The following is a 22984-nucleotide window of genomic DNA, read 5'->3' on the forward strand; positions in this document are numbered from 1 at the left end:
AAATAATGGAAACTATTATAACAGTGGAACTAGTGCCATGTGCATGCACATATAACCAGCAATCCTGTTTTCACTCAGTTAGGGCACAGGCACTCTTTACATAGGAGTCTTGTCTACTGTTATCCCTTATCAGCGCAAAACTGAACCTGGTCCTGGAAGTGTTAATAAAATTAAGAATCCTGCAGAGCTGGGAATTCACAATGTTCACTTTAACTACCCAAAATTTTACTTTGGGGGGTATTTTGGTTAAACTGTTTTAGTTGGTGCATTTTAATTACTATCTGAATTTCCTTTCACAATCACTATGAAACAAAATTAAGGTTTGATAAGATTATTTAAAAATGAACAACTAGAAATGAAGTGTTGATAAAGAAATGTGCCACACTGGTGGTTGGGGGGAAAGCGGCATGCTGTGCAAAGATAAGCTCCAAGCTATCAAACTCTGACTTGCTACTAGATAATTACACTGCCATTTCATCCAACTCAAACGCTTTTTCACAAACAACAGCATTTTTTTGAAGCTTAAGCATTATTACTAGCTTTGTTGCCTGCTATTTAATTTTGTTGCAGGTTCATGCTTGGAATAGAGGTGAACAGGAGACATAGATCCAAAATCATATCACCATAAACCATATTAAATACATTTTTTCAGATCTCCTTGTTCACATGCTTTAAAAAACATCTGTTGTTCAAGCCTTTTATCCAATGTATTGATTTCAGAATGCATAGGAAAAATACTCAAGATGAAAAGCAAACTGGCCTCCTAAGCAAATCATCTTTTAATAGAAACTTTCTGCAGCAGGAATAAGAATATAAGGAGCAATACAGTATATGAGCTATCAACCTTCTGAATCCAGGAGGGGTCACAGAGGCCCAGGCAGTATAAAACCACATTGCTTCCAGCATGACACAGGACAACCCTGCTGCCTGTGTAGCCATCTACCATGCAGTGAAAAAAACATGCTCATGACCTTTAATTTAAACTGCATGTTTCTAACTGTAAGTATTTACTTTAGCTGGGCTGATGAAAATAAAGTAACTGGAGCTTAGTTTGCAATTTATCCTTATTGGAAAAGGAAAGGTAAAACAAAGGGAAAAGTTACACAACCACAACCAAATGTCATGGGGATGAACTCTTTAAAATGAAAAGTTTAGTGTTCACAGTCTTCATCTTGCTGGGCTGTGCTCTGGCCTCTGTCACCTCAGTACAAACCCAAGCATCCTTTGTGGTTCAAAACACTCCTCAAAAAAAGACATCGCTATCATGGAAGGACCCTGACAACTGTTCAGGTCACAGAGCATTATACTTCTGCAGAAAGTAAACTGGCAAAACTGTGACCCAGAGACCCCAGCCTGCCATCCTCCTCTCTCAAGTTTACATGAGGTCATGTTCCCGGGGAAACTCCTTTTCTAAAACCCTGCCCTTGCCTCAGTGTTGGAACCTATTAACACAAGAACATCTTTTGAGAGAAGAAAGCACAAATCCTATTTTTCGACTTTTCACTAGTGGAATGTGGTCATTCAAACACTCCAGATGATGACAGGGAAGCACAGCATCATCCTACACCTGCAACATCCCTTGCTGCCTCTTGTCCTGTCTGCCTGACTGCCTCAAAGGAAATGGTCGTGACAAAAGACTGTTCACCACAAGAACTGAAAAAATGTCCAAAAAGTGAGACAATGTGAAATTTGCTGGAAAGTGCACCCTAGGGAAGGAGTCTGAAGGTGTAGAGGAAAGACAGAATAAAACACATGATCTGATAATTCATTCAAAGAAAGGTTTCATAGAGTCATAGAATGATTTGGGTTGGAAAGGACCTTTAAAGATCATCCAGCTCCAACCCCCCTGCCACGGGCAGGGACACCTCACACTAGACCAGGTTGCTCAAAACCCCATCCAGCCTGGCCTTGAACACTGCCAGGGATAGGGCAGACAGCTTCTCTGAGCAACCTGTGCCAGTGCCTCATCAACCTCACATTAAAAAATTAATTATTTGAATGATTAAAGATTTAATGACTAAATCAACAAAAAAAGTTACAAATTTAACCCCACTGTATAACCAAGAGCTCAGACATGGAGGCCAAATGTAAGGAATTAAAAATGCATCTCTGTTCACATCTTCAAATGAAAAATGTGAACAGTATGACCATTAGTTTTGCTCTTATCATTATTTTCCACATGAAATTTTGATTTTCAGTACAAATGTACTGCCCAAACCTCAAATGCATTGAGTTTAAACCACAATGGATTGTCCTTATGAAAACCATGGTTTAAATACCTATGTCACACTCTTTTCTACAGGCACTGCTCTTCTGGCTGGAAATACCTGTATTCACCAGTCGTTTTGACACAAGATTCCTTGCTAACACTACATTTTCACTTAACGTTACTTCTTAGAACTGCTTTTATCACCCCATTTGGCAAGAAGCTGGCAGCCTTTACTCAGACATCCAGGTTTCATCACTTCTCACTGGACCAGAGCAAAGCAAAATATTTGAGCACAAGGTATTCAGCAGCCAGAAAGTCTAAACATGCTTAGGTTTAATAAAACCTCTCCTCAGCACCAGGAGTTACTAAAAGCACATCAGACATGCTTTGTAAAATGGATTCCCATGGGCATTTGAATCAAGATCGCAGTTTCTGGACTGTGGGCTCCTGCCTTTTGGCTTATGCGCAGGTTGCACCAAAGATCACACAGCGCTGGAATTAAGGCTGTTTACCACAGATAAAAATAGTCTCCTATGGCAGACAATGGAAATAACTCCCCAAGAAAAGAGAACCATGACCAACGCTTCCTGCCGTTGCAGCAGGCACACTGCTTGCACCTTGCCCGTACTCACACAGTGCATGCATGCAAAACCAAACCTGGGACCGGCCTAGAAGACACCAGTGCATGTCCCTATGGAGAGAGCAGGAGGAGGTAACAGGTGGCTGGCAGGTAGTACCGTTTCCCATCCTCAGACACATGCACTGTGGATACATGAAGGACAAGGTGAAGGAGTACCTCTGAGCAGCTACATCTGAGCTGGGTCTGGCCATAGCTGCTGGCTCATGGGCAGAAGGGATCTAACCTGCCCATCAAGGATGTAGGTGGTGAAATTGATGCCCCAAAACAAGCTCAACCCCACACTATGAGCTGCCCTGCACATCGCCCCTGACAGATACTGTAGCTTCAGGAAAACAGTGGTGGTCCCAGAAGCAGCAGTGATAGACCTGGCTCCTTCAGGTACCCCTCCTGCCACCCAAAATCACCTGGCTATGCTGTCTCCTCCCATTGTTTCCCAAGCCCAGTGCACAATCCGAGCCCTGGCCTCTCACTCCACTGCTCCCTAGGCCTTTCCACCTCCTTCTCACACGCACAAATGGGTAAGTGCAGTGCCTTTATCCAAGCACTCAGCACATTGCTCCCAAGTTAGGGAACAGGCTACAGATTTTCCCATAGCTGCTATAAAAAGTTTCCATGGGCTGCACCTTTCACCAAACGTATTTATGCCGCCAACTACAAAATGGTTACACAGCATGGTATCAAAGTGCACTTTCAGAAGCAGTGCTACAGTATCCTGGCAGCAAACAGCTGCCTTTTTCATCCTTCTGGTTTACCCTCACGAAGCAATTAATAACTGACTTGGACTCACTCCAGTGCTAAATACGTGTTACGCCTAGGCGCGCTCACACACACAGCCAGCAGCTCCCTGCCCTCTTCTACCCTGTTGGGCACCCACCATTCCTCTCTCAGCCTCTTTGCCTACAGACTCCTGCTGCCCCTTGGCTGCCGATCTCTTCCCACCAGGACAAAGACACTCAAAGCAACCTTATTTCCCTCTCTTGTCTCCTCTCCCAGTCTGACATCCCTTTGCATGCCCACCTTCATGCTGGTTCTCCAGACAAGGTGTGCTCCCCTTACCCTGCATGGAGGCTAGGGAGCAGAGCCTGCAGGGGGCTACTGGCCTGTCCTTCCTTCCCACTTCTCCTTCTCTTGAGAGGAGAGAGCAGAAAACTAAGTTTGCTTACCTAAATTTCGGGTTCAGACAGAAATCAGTGTTTTCTGGAGAGTCACAGCTGCAAATAGATACAGCCAAAGTGAACAGAATGCCACTGAGTAAAGGGTAGGGCTTTGCGAGCTCTGATGAGAAGCCCCATGAGGAGAAATGAGATTAGTCTTGTCTTCCACATTGCTCTCCCTGAAGTAGTAACTCCAGCTTATTAAAAGATACAGTACTAACTGAGTCAGGAAGGAATTCTGGGCCTGTGTTTGAAAGAAGATTTGAGTTATGCATAAGAAAAGTTAAGTATCTAAGAAAGAAATCAACCCTTTCCCGTCATACCTGTGCCCTCCCTGCTCATGTAGGATAGGAGAAAAGACCAGGGGAAAAAAACCAAGATATTTTGCCAGATGCCATCCAAATTGGCTTGTGTGGTCTGACAACATCAGGTTTTCACACAGCTACTCTAATGTCCATCACTAACAGAATCATGCACGCTGCAAGCACAAATAGGTTTGTACCTTCACCGTTTTCTGAGGTGATGGAGTAAAATCCAGAGTTAAGTGTTTCATCTCTAATCTCTCCACTGCCAAACCTGGGTCAAGAGCATCAGCTCTTTACTGTGCCATTATAATGTAAGAGAGAGACCACCATACAACCATGACCTAAACCTGTCACTTCTCCAGAGAACAGTTCATGAAGATGTCAGAGCTCTGTGCTTCTCCTGGCATTGGGCTCAAGCAGGTAACAAAACCAAAGGGCAACATCACAGGCCCGAGGCATCACTGAGCAGGTGAGTACTCCCAGTCATTCTCTTGAGTGGCACTGGGGCCCAGACCTGCAGGTGTCATGAGGGACAGCAGGGGTGGAGGTGGCCACGCATCTGGAGATTTCAGAAGCCACCGGTTTCAGGGCAGATGCCATTTACACCAGCTGAGCAGCCAGATTTATATACATCTGCTGAAGTAAATAAATCCACAGCAGCCCTTTTTTTTCTTTCCCTCCCCCAGCACTCCAGCCTTACATTGGTCACGATGTTCTGTGAATACAGCAGAAACTATCTTCAAATACTGAAAGAAACCACTGAAAATGAAGGCAAGTCTATCACCATCTGAAAAAAACTGACCGCAGCCTTTCATGGCTTTTAAATTAGTATTAGTATTTTCTCCAGGGAGGAAGTTTCCCACTTTGCAGGAAAAATAAACAGTGTGCAAAGTTTTTCTTTGAATTACATTTTCATTTGCTTGACTCCATTAGGTTCCCAGGAAACATTCTAATCCCTGTTCTGCAGCAGTTCCTCAGGACACTCATGTTGCTGCCCAAGCTAATCAAGCGGTGGCTGGGAGGAGGGCCGAGAGCAGGAAGGGAAGGTAAAGCAGCAGAAGAAACAAAGGAACATTGTGGAGTGCTGATTTCGTTGCTCAAATTATTTACTGACCAACTTCAAAGGGGTGCAAAAGGAGAAGGAGGTCAAACAAACCACAGTGTGTTTTTCTCTCCTCTTCACAGACATTATTTACTGCAATGTCCCTCTGAAATTAGGAAAGAGAAGGCAGCAAATGATCTTCAATTGGTCCCGCAGTGGCGCCACAGACCACAGATTCCCACCCCCCTGCCGGTCAGGCTGTAGCTGGGTGCCTGCTTTTCTCAGGGTGTCCCCTGCAGCCAACCTCAAGTGATGCCTCACTTCAAACATGCAAGAAGTTATTTTGGTAACCACTTTGATCACCATCATCAAGTACAGAAAAAAGCCCCTGACAACCATTCGAAGTGTCTTATCTAGCAGAGCAGCTTACATCCAAACTCGGGGGTTTTAAAGTTGAAGAGGTTTTTTTTAGCAATTGCAGGCACATGACCTACATGGCAGTGACTTTGCAGGATTGCCACAACCAACCTGGGCAGCCTGTACTACCCCAGAAGCCTCTCACCTTTGCAGAAGTTTGCAAAGACAAAAGCCTGGTAAGATCTGAGATTTCATTTATTTAGCTGCTAAAATGTCAAAAAAAAGCCGGAAACGACACACTGAAACTCTTACAGTTTCACTGTATCAGTAAAGACTCAATTAATTTTGCTGCTTAATCAAATAACTTTCTGAAAAACAACCATATCAGCTGTATATACATCTCAGGGACTTGTGTCAGGATGCAACCTAACACTATCTGGCTACATTTATGCATGAGACCTCAGTGACAAGACAATTCAGATTCCCGTAGAAATCACAGTTGCCAAAAGAAGAGAACTGGCAGCTACAGCCTGGTAGTCCCTTTTCCATGAATTATTTATGAGAACACAGGATTAAGAAGTTGCTGCATTCTGTAAAGAACAAGATCCTACAACACGTAAGGGACAAGGTTTACACAAAAATGTAAATAGCATCATACAGTTTTTTTGCTTTGCTTCTATTAAATACACAAATAGTAGCAAACTAGGTTTGGCTTTGCTTTTCAGGATCACTATCTGGTTCCATCACAATCTGTGAAAGACAGACAGTACCAGAGTACATGTCAAAAATAAGTATGGTTTAGTCACTGCTTCCAGGACCTAGGCAGTATACCCAAATGTAGTCCTCCAGAGAAGCGAGCTTCAGCACTGGAATTTGCTTTTCACCACTCTAAATACAGCACTCTCGAGCTTGTGGGTGTGAGAAAACTTCTATGCCTTTTTAACTGCTGCAATGCTGCAACAAAAGAGATTTGTGATTTTCAGTTTATTTATTTATTTCCTGCATAGCTGCATTTAATAGTTGACAATGCTTTTCTTTTATGGAGATGGTGTACTGCTGTGATTGACCACTTCAACATTTTGTCAGTCAGTGTGTTTCTGGAAACAGATGACAGTGGAGCCACACATGTATGGAAAATCTGGAAGAATCTTCAGTGTAGTGTCCCCTTTCTGCAAAAGGGAAGTTGATTTTCTGTTTTATAATAAACACCTGCCCACTAAGATACATGTCCACATTACACACCTCAAATACAGAGAAGGCACCAAGCAGTTCATTCCCAAGCACTTGTAGCTGTATGTTCAGATGGAACCTTGAAGGACTGTAAGTAAATGGGAAGATGGTCATGCCCCTCCACCAGTCACCCATGTAGAGTAACTCAGGACCCTACATAGGTTTCCTGTGCTATAAAGGCTAAGGGGAATAAATATCCCACAGAGAGAGTTTTCCCTATCCCTCTGCCCACAGCACCCCAGCAATGTGGCAGGGATGTGGGGCCACAGTGGGTGCTGGAGCCCCCTCCCACCCCATGCTGAGCTCCCCCTGGGTTGGGCGGACACTGTGCCAGTAGGGCAGCTCTTCAGATTCTGCTGATATGGGGCAAACATGCAGTTGGATTTTTATTAAGGGCCTTTCAGGCGAAGTAGGAAATGCTAATCTTAACTGAGAGACATATATATATGCAAATTGTTTGCTCTACTTTCTCCATCTGTTTTCTTCCCAGGTTTTTCTCTTCACTATGCTTTACTGGAGATTAACTTACAGTATATTGCACCAAATTTGGACTGTGTGGGAAACATATGCTGCAAACTCAGGGCCAGACTCGAATATTGGGTTGCACAGGAATAGGAATATTCACAGTAGTGCTAAGGACTGACAAACCCGCAGGGACAGGAAATTCAGAGACACCAGGGTAAGGAGAGGCTGAAGCAGAGCTGTTCCAGTTACAGTAGCAGGTGGGAAGGCAAGATTTCAAAACAGCTTTAATCTGCGTAAGAGGAAATGGCTGAACATGATAGAATGAAACCACCCCCCCCCTTATTTTTTAATATGTAATTCCCTTGTTAGTGTGATACAAGTCAAGCAAGACTGACAGTTACCAATGACAAAGAGCGGTCTTTTTTTTCTTGAAATCAAACCCATCCCAGCTTACTTGAAAAAACACATTCACTTTTTTTGTCTGTATGCCTAGGTGGAATATGTGATCTGTTAGCAAGAAAGGACAACACAAAACACACCACTCTTCTCAAAGCAAGTTACACAGACCCCTATTATCCCCAAGGTACAAATTAACAAATACCTCAAGAAAAAAAATAAGCGGTTTATGATGGAAACAATAATTGCCGTTTATCAGCAAGACACAATTTTCTGGTTTGCTTTTTGACTCAGTCAACCCAACTTCTAGGCAACTAGCTATTTCCTCCTTGGTTATTGCAATCTAACAAGTGGCTCCTCACTACTCCAGTAGAAATGAAAGCAAAAATTAACTAAGATGCAGCCAAAGAGCTACATCAGGTTTCCGACCTCGAGCACTGAACACAAGAGATGCCTTTTTTCAGTATTCTCGTGCAGCCAACCTGCCTGATACTCATCACCAAGACATTAACCAGAAAGGTAGGCTCAGAGACTCTGTAAACCAGGAATTTCTGCCATCACTCTGGTTCATGTTGGTTACATATGGTTGCTGCGACAAATATTTGAAGTATTAAAAAAAAGCAAAGCAGCCACACCATTACTACAGTGTTGGTTGTGGTGCTGTCTATGATCCATAGCTCCATTTCTGTGTCTTCTGTGACATGTTAATGAGACTGCATTAGGTATTTGCAAATAGAGTTGAAAAAATAGCGCATGCCATCCTGCGCACACCACTTACACTGAAACTCCATAATTTCACTTTATTTGACAGGATTTTTTGATTAGCAGTAGTATCAAACAATCACAGTCTCAAGTTTTGAAACAGGGTACAGCAAAAAGGTCTGAAGTTTTTAATTCATCTCAAGAGTGAATACCTCAACGTAACTGCTCAATTTATCCTGATACAATATTATTTTGCTTTCCCCCAAAAGAACACAGGGGCTGAATTCCATCTAAAAAATAGCAGATTCATTGTCACAATACAAGCATTAGCACTGTTGAAAATCAGCATGTTCTCAGATACCCATTTTAAGGACCATGAGTTTAACTATGCCTCTTCTATCTGTGCCAAAATACTAATAGATCAGCAAGTTCTGACTCCTTCTTGGGTCTCAAAATGCTAACATGACCACCACTCCTTGCATGTGGCACAATACTTAATATTACAGCTTATCTATTGAAATTCTTTTTTAAAGCCTCCAGCTCTGTGGCTTCCAGGCATTTCAACTTCAATCACCCTGTATCATGCTAACAGAAGAAACATGGGATAATACAAACCCTTGGCTTTGACAGCAAGCTAAGACAACAGGGAGGGCAACAGCTCTGGTGTTAGCCATGGACCTTCTGTCAAAGCCTCCCAGTGGACAGGGACGCGTGGGATGCTTGAATTTATTTTACAGATTAAAATACATTTACTCATATCTGGAGGATAAAATGGACTTTTTCTATTATGAACTCATTTTACAAACGAAGCATAGCTAACTGTGGTCAAAGGAACCCAGCAACACAGACCTGGTGTGGCACCATAGCAAAACACAAGTAGTTTCAAGCAGAAGCCGCATGCCTCCCTTTTGCGCAGTCACTACAGCTGCAACAACAAGGCTCAGGCATATAACAAAGCCATTCTGTTCGGATGAGCAAAGAAATCCACCTATGTTTCCAGTGTTCTGAGGTCTCTCCTACTACACCATGAAGAAAAGTTTTGTTTGATTTCTAACAGGACACACAGGCCTTTGTATAGCATAAGGGATCACATCCAGAACTCTCCATGTGTTTTTGTAATTTGAAATAAAACAAACAAACACAATTTTTATTCACTAGACATGAACATCTGGAAGATGACATCAACATGATTTCAATGTCAAAGCATTAGACTGAAATCCAATATTGTTGAACGATTTGGGGTGGTAGTGCCAGAAACTTGAACATCACAGATTAAAGCTGTGATGGAAACAAGGTTTCTGCAGCAGTTGAAGGAAGAAACAGCATTTTAGATCTTTACTAAATTCCTGATGAACATTATCATAATTACAAGAGCAGCTTGATGTGCTGCTGTACATCAGTGTGTAATGCTAACTATCGAAACTAAGATCCTGGTCTTGTAGGAGGCCTTGGGTTTGGGTTTCTCACCTTATTCTGCACTGCTCTACCCGTTTATTCTCCTGTCCCTCTTCATGGCACTTGAAAACACCTTTATTCAAGATCTCTGGAGATGCACAAAGAAAGCAGGGCCTAGGGTCATTCCTCCTTCCCTCTGTCTATGTGAAAGAGCAGCATGGAGCTGCTGCACAGGTAGCTGCTGCCACGAGACAGCAACCCCATCCCACAAGGGAACAGAAATAGTAAGTAAGGTCGCACTGGGACTGGAAATCCTGCTCAGGGAGGATGAGAAAGTCCCACCACCACCACACTAGGCCTTCACATCTTGTAAGGAAACTCCTGAGAGGCAAGTCCCATCTCTGTCAAAAGAGGAGACAGGGAGAGAGAGAATGAAAGACCAAAATGTTTCCTCCTCATAATACTCTCAGCTCCCGGGCTTAATTATACCAGATCAACAACCCAACCATAACTACTGGCAGCCTCTCTATGTGCAAGCATCCAGCCAACCTCAAAAATGTGGCTTTAGTACTCACATAATTTTCACAGACAAAAATCAGTTTAATTAGTTCATAACTTATTCTGAAAGCAAAAATGAAGATATCTGTATACTCTTAAAACTAGTCAAACCACTATCCTTTTTTATTTAAACACCACTATTAGATTGTCCCAGTTTGAAGTTTCCTACTCCCAGTTGTAACACTAATTAAACCTTTTGGGGAAGTTGTGTGCTAATTCTTATGCATTGCTATGAACATTTTTTATTGCAGATAGTTGGGAGTGAACACCATTCCACTGAACCCAGTCAGAAGAATTTTATTTTGATTTTGTCTGGCTTGTTTTGTTCTCAGCAGATGGTGCAAACCCATGTGTTGATGAATACATGCCACAGGAGAGGATCTGATACGATACAGCTGGCCCCAAACTACAGCAATGTCTACACTGAGGACTTCAGTGCCCGCCACCACTTAGGACCACATTTCTTGGTGTGGTGTGTTAGCTCAGATGGGCTTTCAAAACTATATTACTTTGGTATCTAAATAAGTGCTTTTAAGAAGGTAATTAGGCACCTCTAAGTACCACAAGCATCCTCCAAGTCAGCACAGTAAAAACTAATTTGAAAACCTATGTATGTATCTCAAGTGGACTAAGGGTGACACAGGTTTGATAAATCTAAATGAATGCGTTTTGAATATGCAAATCAGCAAATGATTTGCATTAAATATGATTCAACAGCCATGCATCTTACTTGCATGTGCAGGTATCAACTTTCCCAAGGCATTTTTTTCTCCCACCAGTATCAACGAGACTCCCAGTGGCCTCCCTGTCTCTGATTTCATTTGAAACACGTCCCCTGATAACCTAAAGAGAAGTACATATAAAGAGCTTAGAGCTATTTATAGCAAAGTCTGTACGACTGAAAACATTGCAGTATTCATGTGGTGGGCACATGCCTTGCTTATGAACTGCAACTGGAAAACTGTTGCCTCCCTCTTTAGTGATTCTAGTCAGGATTCACAAGGCAGGAGAGATGGAGCCAAAGAAGGAGGTAGACATAAGGACAAAATGCAAACAAACTGAAAATTTACCAATCACTTATATTCAGAAACTGGGGGGGGGGGGAGGGGGGGGGGATATACAAGAAAGACTCATCTCTATCTGCATTTCAAACTGCTGGAAATGGGCATTCAAAGTGGATCAGCATCATCATACCAATATTCTTTGGTATGGGTTTTGCATGAGCCCCTGAGAACAGGCATAATCTCTCATAATTACTGCATATGCTGTTGGCACACTAAACAGCAGCCTTGCCTCAACATATTTAAAAGTCTAACGCTCATCAACTCTTCCAACTGGTCACTGGCATAACAGTGAACAGACCCACGAATACTGCAAGCAAAGTTCATGTTTGGATGCTGAACTGCAAATCCCACATGAACTTGTTTCATTGCTGCACTTTATTTGAAGCAAAAATAAATGAGTTACAGCAAGAGCAGCGGCTTAAAAGTAGAGTAAAATCCCCATTCCTTTTATATCTTCCTACAAACAACCAACCCTCAAGTCAGTTTTAAGTCCTGCTGGACAAAAATGTAATAGAACATAACTTAAAAACTCTGAGAAGAAAGACTCGGATTCAATTCTGGTTTCTGCTGCCCATAATTACATGGTTCAAGGTCTTGCTCAATGAGACCAGAGGATGAAACAGGGATCGGTGAAAGGTAAAGATAATGTGTCCAGGTTTGCCTGCCTTCTGCCTGGGGTTTGAACATCTGAAAGGAGATTGTGAGAAGAGATACCAGGTCAGGCATAGCTGGGTGAGGCTGGGAGATGGGGAGCAAGTTATATTTCATAGTTATCAGCAAAGAACTGGCAATTGAAACCACAAGAGAAGTTAAGATCAGCATACGGCACAATGAAAATGGAAAATAAGAACCTTTCATTATAAATCCCAAAGCTATTTATTACTCATGGACAGTCATAGATGTGATGTGTCCCCAGGTGAGACCTACTAAGCCTATAAACATGTTTTAATTAAAATCAGTTCCCTAAATGCTCAGCCCTTTCTGTCATTATTCTATGAACAACAAAATTCCATGTTTCATAGATGTCCTGGGATAACACACACTTAACATGCTCAAGAGCAGCAAAAGAGCTGCCACCTGAGCTCTGCCAAGTCACACTCAGATATGAGCCATGCTATGAAGTAACTAAGCCATAGTGAAAAAAGAGGCCTTTCTTTAGTTTAAAACTTAAGTAAGTGAACAGAAGCTGTAACAGCAGTTTCATCCTTGTTCTGTAGCATCTCCCAGGAATAACCAAAGAGGAAGGTAAGCTGGTCATGAAAAAAAGTAGGCTGTGCAGCCAACTCATAAGCAGCCAGAAAAATGTACTACTTTACGTCTAAAAATGGGTATTTTAAAATCAATATATTTAAACCAGCACATCTTTGAACCAGCTGGTGGAAGACACCAGTGGTGACAAGATACAGAATTAGCTGAAACTTGAGCCTGGTTCACTCTGGCACTTCTCGTGCTCCATTACAACTTCTACATCAAGTCAAGAAGCTTGTGTAACAGGAAGTTTGTATCCACTTATCTCCTCCACCGGTGTGACTTCATAACACTTAGCCCCTAAATGGGTATTTCCATAGGATAATGGAAATAAACAAATGCCCCCTAAGGAGAAAAGAAAGACAGGAGTCAAAATCTCTTCTGCTTTCTGGACACTGAACAGACTATCTTGTAAATCCAAGTTTGGTCTAAAGAGAACCAGGTGAAATATTACCTGTATTTCCATGTTGTTGGCTTGATAGCAGAAACATTTTTAACATGAATACTACATAAGTGCTTTTACTAATTAATTTAGGAATGGGATTCATACTTACTGCTGAGCACCACTGTCTGCATTAACCTCCCTCCCCCAAAATCCCAGCAAACGTACTATTTCTAACTGACTCTCCAAATTACTTTCTCCTTTATGTTATCACACACGAGACAAACCTTGTGAAAAAGGAAATTAACAAAAATAACCTCCAAAACACTGATGAAAAGAGGGGACTGAGGACATATTTTTAATTTGCTACATCTGTGTTTCCTGGAGCATATCAAGTTGGAGTCTCAAAATGAGGAAACATATTGAGGACAGAATAGCAAAGCTGGCATGTAGCTGGCAAGTGGAAAGGCGACACAACTCATACCAAGTTCTCCCTTCTGTGGAGATCTGCATCTGAAAGCTCCATTAATAGGAAGTTATGGGGAAAACAGGCATAAATCAGCCAAACAAAGTACTTTGTACCACTGCCTGGATGCAATGCTAATGCACAGCACTTGGTTTCTGGAATTTGAAGCCAAGTTGGAAAGTTAATATGGGGACTATTTGCCCGAATGTGTTGTCAAACTCATTATGATGATTAATTTCCAGTGTTAAGTATTTTACCAGTTGCTGGTGAACACTTTTAAAATAGATGCATCAGGCCATGCAATGCTACAGCCAAAAGGTTGCAGCTTCTCAGCAGGAGGTCAGCTGCGCTTGTAATTTACACAGGAAGCTTAACCGTGAGCCGCACAGAAACACAGGATAAAGAGAATATTACCTGGGCCCTAATTTTAGCAAATCTCAGTATCGCAAAAGGTCTTGCAACATCCCCCCAATTGAGACTCCCACGAAAGTTTGTCCCGGCACAAGGCACAAGTAAGGGCATCTCTCCCTCTCCGCGACGCAGGGGGAGAACGGACTTGCCTGGACGCAGCTGTGGGACAGAGGCTGCCAGCTCCGGCTCTGGGGCAACAGAGGTGCTGCCGGTGGCCAAGCGCGGCCGCCGTTCCCGAGTCGCCCGCCGGGGCTGCCGAGGCGCGGCCGGAGACGGGCCCCGGGTGGCGGCGGGACCGGGCGGAGCCGCTGCCCGCCTCCCGCCTGCAACTTGCCGGAGACTTTTCCTTCAGTCATTTGACTTTAAAAAGAAAGAGTCCTATTTAATGAAAGATCACGAAAGCCGTGGTGTACATTTACCGTAAGGCCGGTTAACACTTTAATCTCGCAGCTACTCAGACGCGGGAATAAACCCGGCGAAGATTAACCAGGTCAACTATATACAGTCCCGAGAGCAGCTCAGGCTACGCTCCCGCAAAGAAACGAGGCGAGAATGGGGACACCCCCTCCCATAACCCCGCCGCTAGTCCCGGCTCAGGGCTGCCCCTGGGGCCGCGCACGCCGAACCCCCCGCCCTCTCCCCGCACTCACCCAGCTTCTCCGCCCGCAGCCACAGCGGGGCCGAGGCTCCGAGCAGCAGCGAGAGCAGCAGCGAGGGGGCGACCCGCACCCCCCCGGCGGGGCCCATGGCTCCAGCTCTCGGCGGGGCGCGCAAGGCGCAACTTCCCCACTTCCCTCCTGCTCCTTTCTCTTCCTCTCCTCCTCCTCCTCCTCCTGCCCGGGGCGGCTCCCGCAGAGAGGGGCAACTGCCCCCCAGCATCCTTCTCCCCCGCAGGTATTTCTGCGGCGGTGAAAAAGGGGCCGAGCGGGGCTCCCACTGCCCCGCGCCCCGCCGGTGGCTGGGCTGCAGCACCGCCACCTCCCGCCTCCCCAGCCCCGAGCTGGGGGTGGAGAAAGGAAGCGGGAGAAAGGGAAGCGCCACTATTCCCATTGGGCTGCAGCGCAGGGTATCTCCTCCTCCTGCTGTGGACCGAGGGGCTGGCTCGGCCCCTCTCCCCTCCCCTCTACTCAGCTCCCCGGGTGCTGCTTCTCCCACCCACGGCTGCATCGGGGCTGCGGGGTGTCTCCACGGTTGGGGGGGAGGGGTTCCGCAAACCCTCGCCGCCCCAAGCATCGCTTATGTACACGTACATACAGATATATATTTTTAAGCAGACAGGATTATGCGTGCAGGCTGATTCCCCGACGGTGCTACCGCTGCCACAGCGAGAAGGGGCGCGGTGGGGACACGAGTGGGGCTGGCGGGAGCTCCGGGCCCTGCGGCAGAGCCGGGATCGGGCTGAGGCTCTCCGCGCCTACGCCGCCTCCTGGGGCGGCATCTCCACGCAGTGCTGCAACACGCGTGTTCAACGTGTGCGAGCTGCTTATGTGCACTAAAGTTCTGGGCTGAATTTATTCTGAATCTTTTAAAGGATGCTGTGGGCAGCTCTATCCTTGTGGGACGGGCTCAGCTGCCCCGCTCTGGAGAAGACCTGTGGCAGGGGGATGGGCTCAGGTGCATGGCAAGGAAGTGGCTGCAGTGCCAGCAGCCGCAGGAGACTCACATTAAATAGGCCCCAGCGGCTGGCCTTTTGAAAGTGTGCCGGAGAATTCAAAGTAGCCCGTCTGACTGTGCAGAGGCTGATGGGTTCACATTGCTGGCAGGTCAGAAATACTGCGCTGCTGTGCTAAGCTGAAGTGTGTAAAAAACTTGCATGTCCTAGAAACAGCTGATAATTGTAAGATTTTGTTATATTTTAGGAGTCAAGTTTAGTAAACCTTTATTCTAATTGAGCTCTTGTTTTGCAAGTGTTAATGTCTGGTTTTTAACTTTTCAGACACCATATGTGATCAGACATATTTTTCATCATGTACCCAGTACATTATATTCTTGCTATATGTCTTTAACACAGGTTTTTAGTACTTGAGACTTACCCCTTCTTTGCAAAGGAGAGTTTGAAATCTAAACTAAAATGTTAGATGTGGTGTAAATCAGAGAGTTTGTTGCTGCAGCAGTTTAGCACTCTGGTTAATCCTCACTGGACCTTGTCAGCAAATGCCACCAACCTTCTGACTAAAGGAGGTTGTGATGGGTCACTCGATTCAAGACTGTGAAGGCTGAGAGGCTTTCAAAGAGGAGTACATCCATGTGAATAAAAGTGGCCTGTTCCTCTATTTGTCTTACAGATTGTCAGGAAGAAATCCATACAAATGTGGATGATTATGGAGGGGAAGAGATGAGAAAGTCAAACTCTGCCACAGCATTTCAAGACTGGATTTAAAAAGAACACAGAGATGGTGAAAATATTGTGGTTATAGGGATAGGTTATAGATTTGTACCAATCTCAGTGGGCAATCAAAACCAGTCAGTCATACACAGGTTGGCACTGGGAATTGTACTGATTTGTGTGTCATCAGCTGAGATTTAGAATATATTCTTTAATAATAGGGCAGGTTTTAGTTTCATTTGTTAAGGGCTGTCAAAAATACTGGCAGAAAAGTCCTGCAAGTCAATCTCAAGTAACCTTGTGGAGGCAACAGTATGCTACACTGGGTCTGGCGATCTTGCGCAAGTTAATATGCAAAAACATCTGCTTGCAGATAATGTTGCTAGAGATGAGCTCTTGGTAAAACTTAAGTGGTTGGTAATGAGTACAAGCAAGTTAGCAGCAAAGCCAGAAGGGGTTTTGGCTGTCACATGCCTTTAGGAAGCTCATACGGAGGAGGAAGGTGGGTTGGCTGAGACTGGGAAAGGAAGCTTTCTCCTTCTGGGTGTTGGAGGCTTTGCAGTGCCCTCTGGGACAGATAGTTAGAGAATTCTTCCCTCCGCAGTTATTTTTGTTACAACGATTTGTAGCAAAATGATAAGTCATGCCCTTGAGACTGGAGCTGTAAAGTATCTGGGAGCAGTATTTGTTTTTCTTTCATGACTGGTGAAGCAGTTTACTGTACAGGAGAGCACTGGTGGAAGGAAGGTCAGGCAGGCTGCCTTTTCAATCTTCTCACCACTGGGCTCAGCAGGAGCTGGTTGCTTGTCCAAGGCCACATGTTTCTCACTGCAAATGTGTATAATGCTCAGGTGGAAACTGCAGTAGGTGTCGGAGCACTGCTTTCCTACTGACTGCAGTAGGATAATAAATAACACAATCAGTGCAGAAGCTTCTATATTATTTATTTTTATATTAAATTCACATTACTTTACCATGGCCTCTCTTTGTCAGCTTGGAATATGCTGTAGGCAAGGAACTTACTGTCAGCTTCCAAAATTAAATAATCATTAAGATGAATGGAGTAGTCTGTAGCTCTCAAAGCTGTTATTTGAAGACTTGTATAACCCCTGTCACGTTGCTACATTTGTTCATGTGTACTTTTCCAAGTTTCCTTTTGTAAGGAGGAGAATTAAAAGCGGCTTTTAGATAAATACAGTTTTAAAGGCAAGGACTTGAAGCCAAGGCAGAAGATTAATTCAGAAAGAAGGCATACATTGAGCCTGACTAATAACTTGTGGGGATGTCACACAATGGGAGCTTCACAACATGAAAACTCCCTGGCAGATGACTTCTGACAGCTTAATGCAGCTGATTTTGGTCACTGACTTAATTTGGAAGAGACAGGATTCACCCAAGGACGTAGACAGGCTACTTTTGAGCATGAGCATGTGCCCTTGTACCGTTAGTTTTCCAAGCATACGGATTAGGAGTATTTCATGTGTTTAATGCAAATGTATTTAACTGAGTCATCTACAACTGGATAATGTGCTTCATCTAGTATTCATTATATGGATACCTTTACTGCACAGCCACCTGCAAATGAGAAACTATGTTTTTACTCCATGTACGTCTACCTTGCCTCAGGATGAACAGCAAAACAGGATGTCAGGACAAAGTCAGCTCAAAACATTTTAGAAGGTGGTTGGTCAGTATGGTGGGGTCATACGTAGGTTTCATTTGTAGGCCTGTACAGTCAAAACCTTGACAGATTTACATTCTTACCTATACTTGTTACATACTGTTATATACTGAGAATCCTTGTGTGCTTTGTGGGATATTAAGCTGGTAGCTTGTCTGGGGCAGAGGAGGAGGGAAAAACACATTGAAGAGTTTACCTAAGCTTATCTTGCAAGTTTGACACCGTATATATACTTTCTTCCAAAAGCATCTTGTTTCATACATGTTCTAGGAAAAAAAAGACAAAAAACCTTATTTATACAAAGAGGTTTAAACTTCATCTTACTGCAGCAGTCTTGCTTTTGTGCAGCTGACAAGAAAGTTCCTGTTTCATAAGCTGTAAGGACTTTCTTTGCTGACCCAGTAAAAGAAAGAGGAGGAACTGGAAGGCACAATGAGTTAGAGAGGACCTGAGGTTACAAATTATGAAGCAAAAGAACAATTCTAGACATTGAAAAGTATGTTAATCTCATAATTTAGCAGGCAAATAGTTTGCAGATTGAGAGACCTTCTAACAGCCTTTATACATGGGCCAGGTTTTGCATTGTCATTGGTGCAAAACAAATATTATGATGGATTTACAGGATAAAGCTGAGAACAAAATACTCTGGTTGCTGATCTCTGTGTATTCAGGTACTGCATTCTACCAGCAGTGTGTATGGTTGTTCTATTAAAGAAAAAATAATAATAATCAGAAAATACTATAAAATAAAAGCCTGAGGTGTGTCTAGATTCAACATTTGAATATGGTATGAGCCTTCTGTTAAAAATGGTTAGGGTACAGCAAAGTCAGCGCTGTTGCAAGGCTGTGGCATGGCAAGTTCCTTCAGACACACTTGTGTATTTATTTAATGGACGTGGTATACTGTGCAGTGTTTATATTACTAGAAGTCTAAGGCCATGCCCATGGAGCAGCAAAAGCATTTCAACCAGTGTAAGGCTACCCTCTAAGTCTGTACACCATTTAAACCAGCTGGAGATGAGCTGACCTCTAGCATTCATCTGGGCTTCTGGATATTCACCTAACTACTGCTGCAAAAATGGTCTCCTTTTTTAACAAGTTGTGTGACTGGGCTGTCCTTGTCAGAGCCAGCTTTGATCCTGGTGAGTCTCACATCACCAACCTCCACCCATGCTTACTGCAAGCATCCCTGCCCAGGTATGGAAGTGCACAGGAGTGAAAGGAGTTAGTAAAATAACATTTCCACTTTTAGAGTAGTTCTGAGCAAGTGACTACGAGGATACACAATGACCGAGCAATTCGTTACTTTAGCAGAAACATGAAGCAAAAATCAGACAGGAAGAAAACTTCAGATAGAAGAAACAGTTTAACTTGTACTGGCACAGGTTGCTGGCCACACCCGCACGGATGGGTTGGAACCGTAATACTGGCATTATGCAATTACACTGCTAGCAAAAATCTCCACTGGGGAGAGACCATAAATATTCTTAGACCTTAAGAACATGGAAGGAGAAATTGTGGGCAATAAATTCGGGTAACAATCTTTGGGAGTGAAAACCCAACTGCATCATGCTTTGAGACTTTTTTATTTTCAGCAGCAGCAGACAATGATAGGTCTTTTCTGGGTGGGAGCAGCAGCAGGGCCCTTACCAGCACTGGCAGGAGATGCCTATGGGGTAATTGAAGACTGAGAGGATATGTAGCCTCATTCACTACAACAGCAGCAGTCGGGTGTAACTCTAATGAGAGCCATACAGGGGATGAATATGCACTTTTCATCACTTTAATTACTGTAACCTATCCAATCATGTCACCTATTATGATGTAATTATGCTGAAGACTAATTGTTTGTCCCACTGTCACATATTTTGCAGTTTCTCACAGCTGCTTGGTAGTCTTAGGTCATAATTTTACTCACTTTCAAGCAAAATGAAATAAAGTTGCTGATCATCCAGATTTTGAAGACGATCAACCAGAAGTGCCATGCTGCTGTCTTCAATTCTGTCAAGAAATATGGGGCAAAATGTTCCTTTTCATTTAAACATATTGTTTTAGGGTTGCCTTGAAAAATATTATGATCTAGAGATTCATGACACTCTTTGTCAAAACAAAGCCTACTATTTTATAACTTACTAGTTGGCAGCATGCTTGATCAATTTGTCAGTGACAAAGCTATCATTGTTTTTTTTTATAGGTGTTTTAAAGAGTTTTCCTGCTTCTCTAAGGTATTAACCTTCATACATTTAAAAAGTAATAGCTTTTAATATATAGGTAATAAGTGGTTTTTAACTGCAGCATGTGGGTTTTTTGTTTTTTGTTTGTTTGTTTGTTTGTTTTTGTTTGTTTGTGTTTTTTTTTAAGGGGAATTCGCAGCTGAATTTGCACAGTCTGCATTTTTTTCCATGAGAAACAAGTAGTCTTAATCATTTACTCATGTTTATGAGGCTGCATCCAAGTAGGAGCTAAGAAATTACTTGTGCAAAATATTAAGCAATCCCATGGTCACTTCCAGGAATAACGAATTATGTTTGACTCACATGCCTTTTTAATAAAGACAACAATCGGTCTAGTTATATTCTTCCAAAGGAAGCGTGGAGTATTGGAAGGTGACTGCAAGCGAGCAGAGTTTTATGATTTCTAATGTAGTGAGTGTGGCACTAATTCTCATGTAGAGAGAGCAGTTTACATACTATTTTATTGATCACTGTACCCCTGGCTATATGAGTAAAAGCTTAGAGAGCTGAAAGGAAATAAAGTATGAGCTCAGTGCCTGCTTGATGTAACAGAAATCATCCAATTTACCTTAGATCTAGTCCTTCCTAATTTCAAGTGTTTATGCTATGGTCCAGTTTTCTTACAGGGTGTGATATGAACTCAGGGGTTGAAAAGCAAGTATAGAGATGCTCTTTTTTTCCCTTCAGTTGATTTCTTTGAAGAGAGAAGGATGAGAATCATGCTTAATAATTCAGTAATTAGTGGTTTGTGGGACTGTGCTCCATTCCCTCTCCCTTTGCTCACTTTGGGCCTTATGGAAGTCTGCATTCCTTGTGAGCTTCACAGAAGTAAGCCAGTTATGCATAGTGGAAGCATGGCTCATAAATCTGCAATAATCATTATGTACAGAGAAAAAGCTTCTTGTGCAACTTTTCCACATAACATCAGAGCATTGCACCAATGAACTACAAGGTCAAATTCCTGTAATTCATAACTGTCACAGCTGCATATTACAACTGTATATATAGTTTAAGAGTTCACTGTCAATTGCTTTTAATAAGGGTAATTATTAAATGTAAAAAAACTGATCAAAAGTTATCTGTCTTTGTAAAGACCTTTGTCCACTTTTAATATTAATTTCAAAAAAATATGTGCTTAAGTTTACAAATTTTCTCATATTTTAATTACAGTATGCAATGTGGTATTGTGCTTGTTTATGAAATTAAGAAAAACTGTAGCCTATCTTAAGTTCCTTGTCAAAGACAACTGGATAACAGAAAGCAAATGAGGCAGGTTGGTGAATACTAAAATCAGTTTTAAATATTCATTCCTCATAAAATAACAAATCATCAATAATTGAGATTTTTTTTTTATCATGTGAAGTTAGTGGACAGTATCATTTCTCAAATATTCCTCCTGGAAGTAAGAACTTTTGGCATTCTTCTGTCTACTTTTCTTCATTAAAGATATTGTATTCTTAGTTATGCTATACATGCATACTCATGGTTGGTTTTGGCCCCAGGGCTCACAAATGGTCCTAAATGCCTTTTTTGAAATGTGATATATGTAGCTGAGACCTAGTTAAGTCTGCCTCCTAGACTTTAATTCAGCCTGTATTCTAATTGTTTGCTCTATATCCAGTCCACCAAAATCAGATGCGATTTGCCCTTCTTCCCTTGAGCATGGTGGTGTTTATGTCAGGGTGGCAGGGTTGGGCTGACTGCCTATGTGGATTCAGTCCAGGAATTCACCTCCCATGGGCTGCTCACCTGTGTTGATGGCAGACATTAGGGCCAGGGCCAGGCTTTCACTGGGTGAGCAGCAATTCTGCCTAATCTTCGTTTCTAGCTCTTTGCTGCCTGGGCATGTTTAGTTACCACTCTAAAGGCTCTGCAGTAGGTGTGTTTTCTTACCTGTTTCATACACATTTGTCCATAGCAACTTAATAGGTTTGAGTGAACCCATCATCGCTTCATCTGAAGACTTTCCTCCAGTGGATGAACAGCACTGAGCCTCTAGGAACAAGAAAACCTTCAGCTGTCATGAGCAACCCTGGCAGAGAATACCTGTGTGTGGCCAAAGTCCTTGCAACAATCCCCACTACCTAGCCGCAGTTCCTTATGTGCCCAGAGAAACAGGCACCTTCCCAGAGATGTCATGGCATGGCTTGACTTAGTGTGGCACAAAAGGATGCACACTGAGAATCCTAGACGGTGAGCACAGTGCTGGTGCAGTCAGCCACAGCTAATGCTGTACTAATGGCTGCTCAAACTAGGGCAAAACTAATCCTGGTAATAATTACCTGTTATAGTCCTATAGTAGAAAAATATACCTCCTGTCTCTAGAGAAGACCTGAGTCCCTTCAGCTTCCAAGTGTCTCACACAGCACCCTGCTCATCTGGGAATTATGATGTCTCAGAATCTTTTCAGGGGTTACCACAATCTTTTAGGCTCAGATTTCTGCTTTTTACTTTTTAACATTGCTCCATTTATGCATTTTTAGATACTTGACCTATTGTTTCAAAAAAAAAGATGACTGTACAGTATAACCAGTCATCAGGATTCATGTTAGCACCACCAAACTGTTTTCTGATTGACTTTGTAGCTTGAAGTTGGAAGAGAGAGATATTAAATGGATTTTGATTCATTCTCATGGTATTATCTGATCCTTCTCCCATACTCCTACCAATATGCCCTCATTACTAGGGATCTAAAGGGGCAAAACATACCTTCTAAACA

General features: G+C 43.0%; 1 protein-coding gene across 1 annotated transcript in view; it reads right to left on the reverse strand.

The window, feature by feature from the left end:
* DCBLD1 (discoidin, CUB and LCCL domain containing 1) overlaps positions 1-15089 on the reverse strand; it is a 48517-nt gene extending 33428 nt beyond the window's left edge. Inside the window, exon 1 of the mRNA XM_061460054.1 lies at positions 14675-15089. Within this exon, the coding sequence (XP_061316038.1) occupies positions 14675-15074 (400 nt within the window). The 5' untranslated portion in view covers positions 15075-15089. The remainder of the gene's footprint in view (positions 1-14674) is intronic.
* Between the last annotated feature and the right edge of the window lie 7895 nt (positions 15090-22984).

The sequence above is a fragment of the Pezoporus flaviventris genome, unplaced genomic scaffold (assembly GCF_033815535.1).
Source record: "Pezoporus flaviventris isolate CSIRO_AGI_PZ_B2104156 unplaced genomic scaffold, CSIRO_AGI_Pfla_v1 ptg000031l, whole genome shotgun sequence".
In the NCBI taxonomy this organism is placed as follows: Eukaryota; Metazoa; Chordata; class Aves; order Psittaciformes; family Psittacidae; genus Pezoporus; species Pezoporus flaviventris.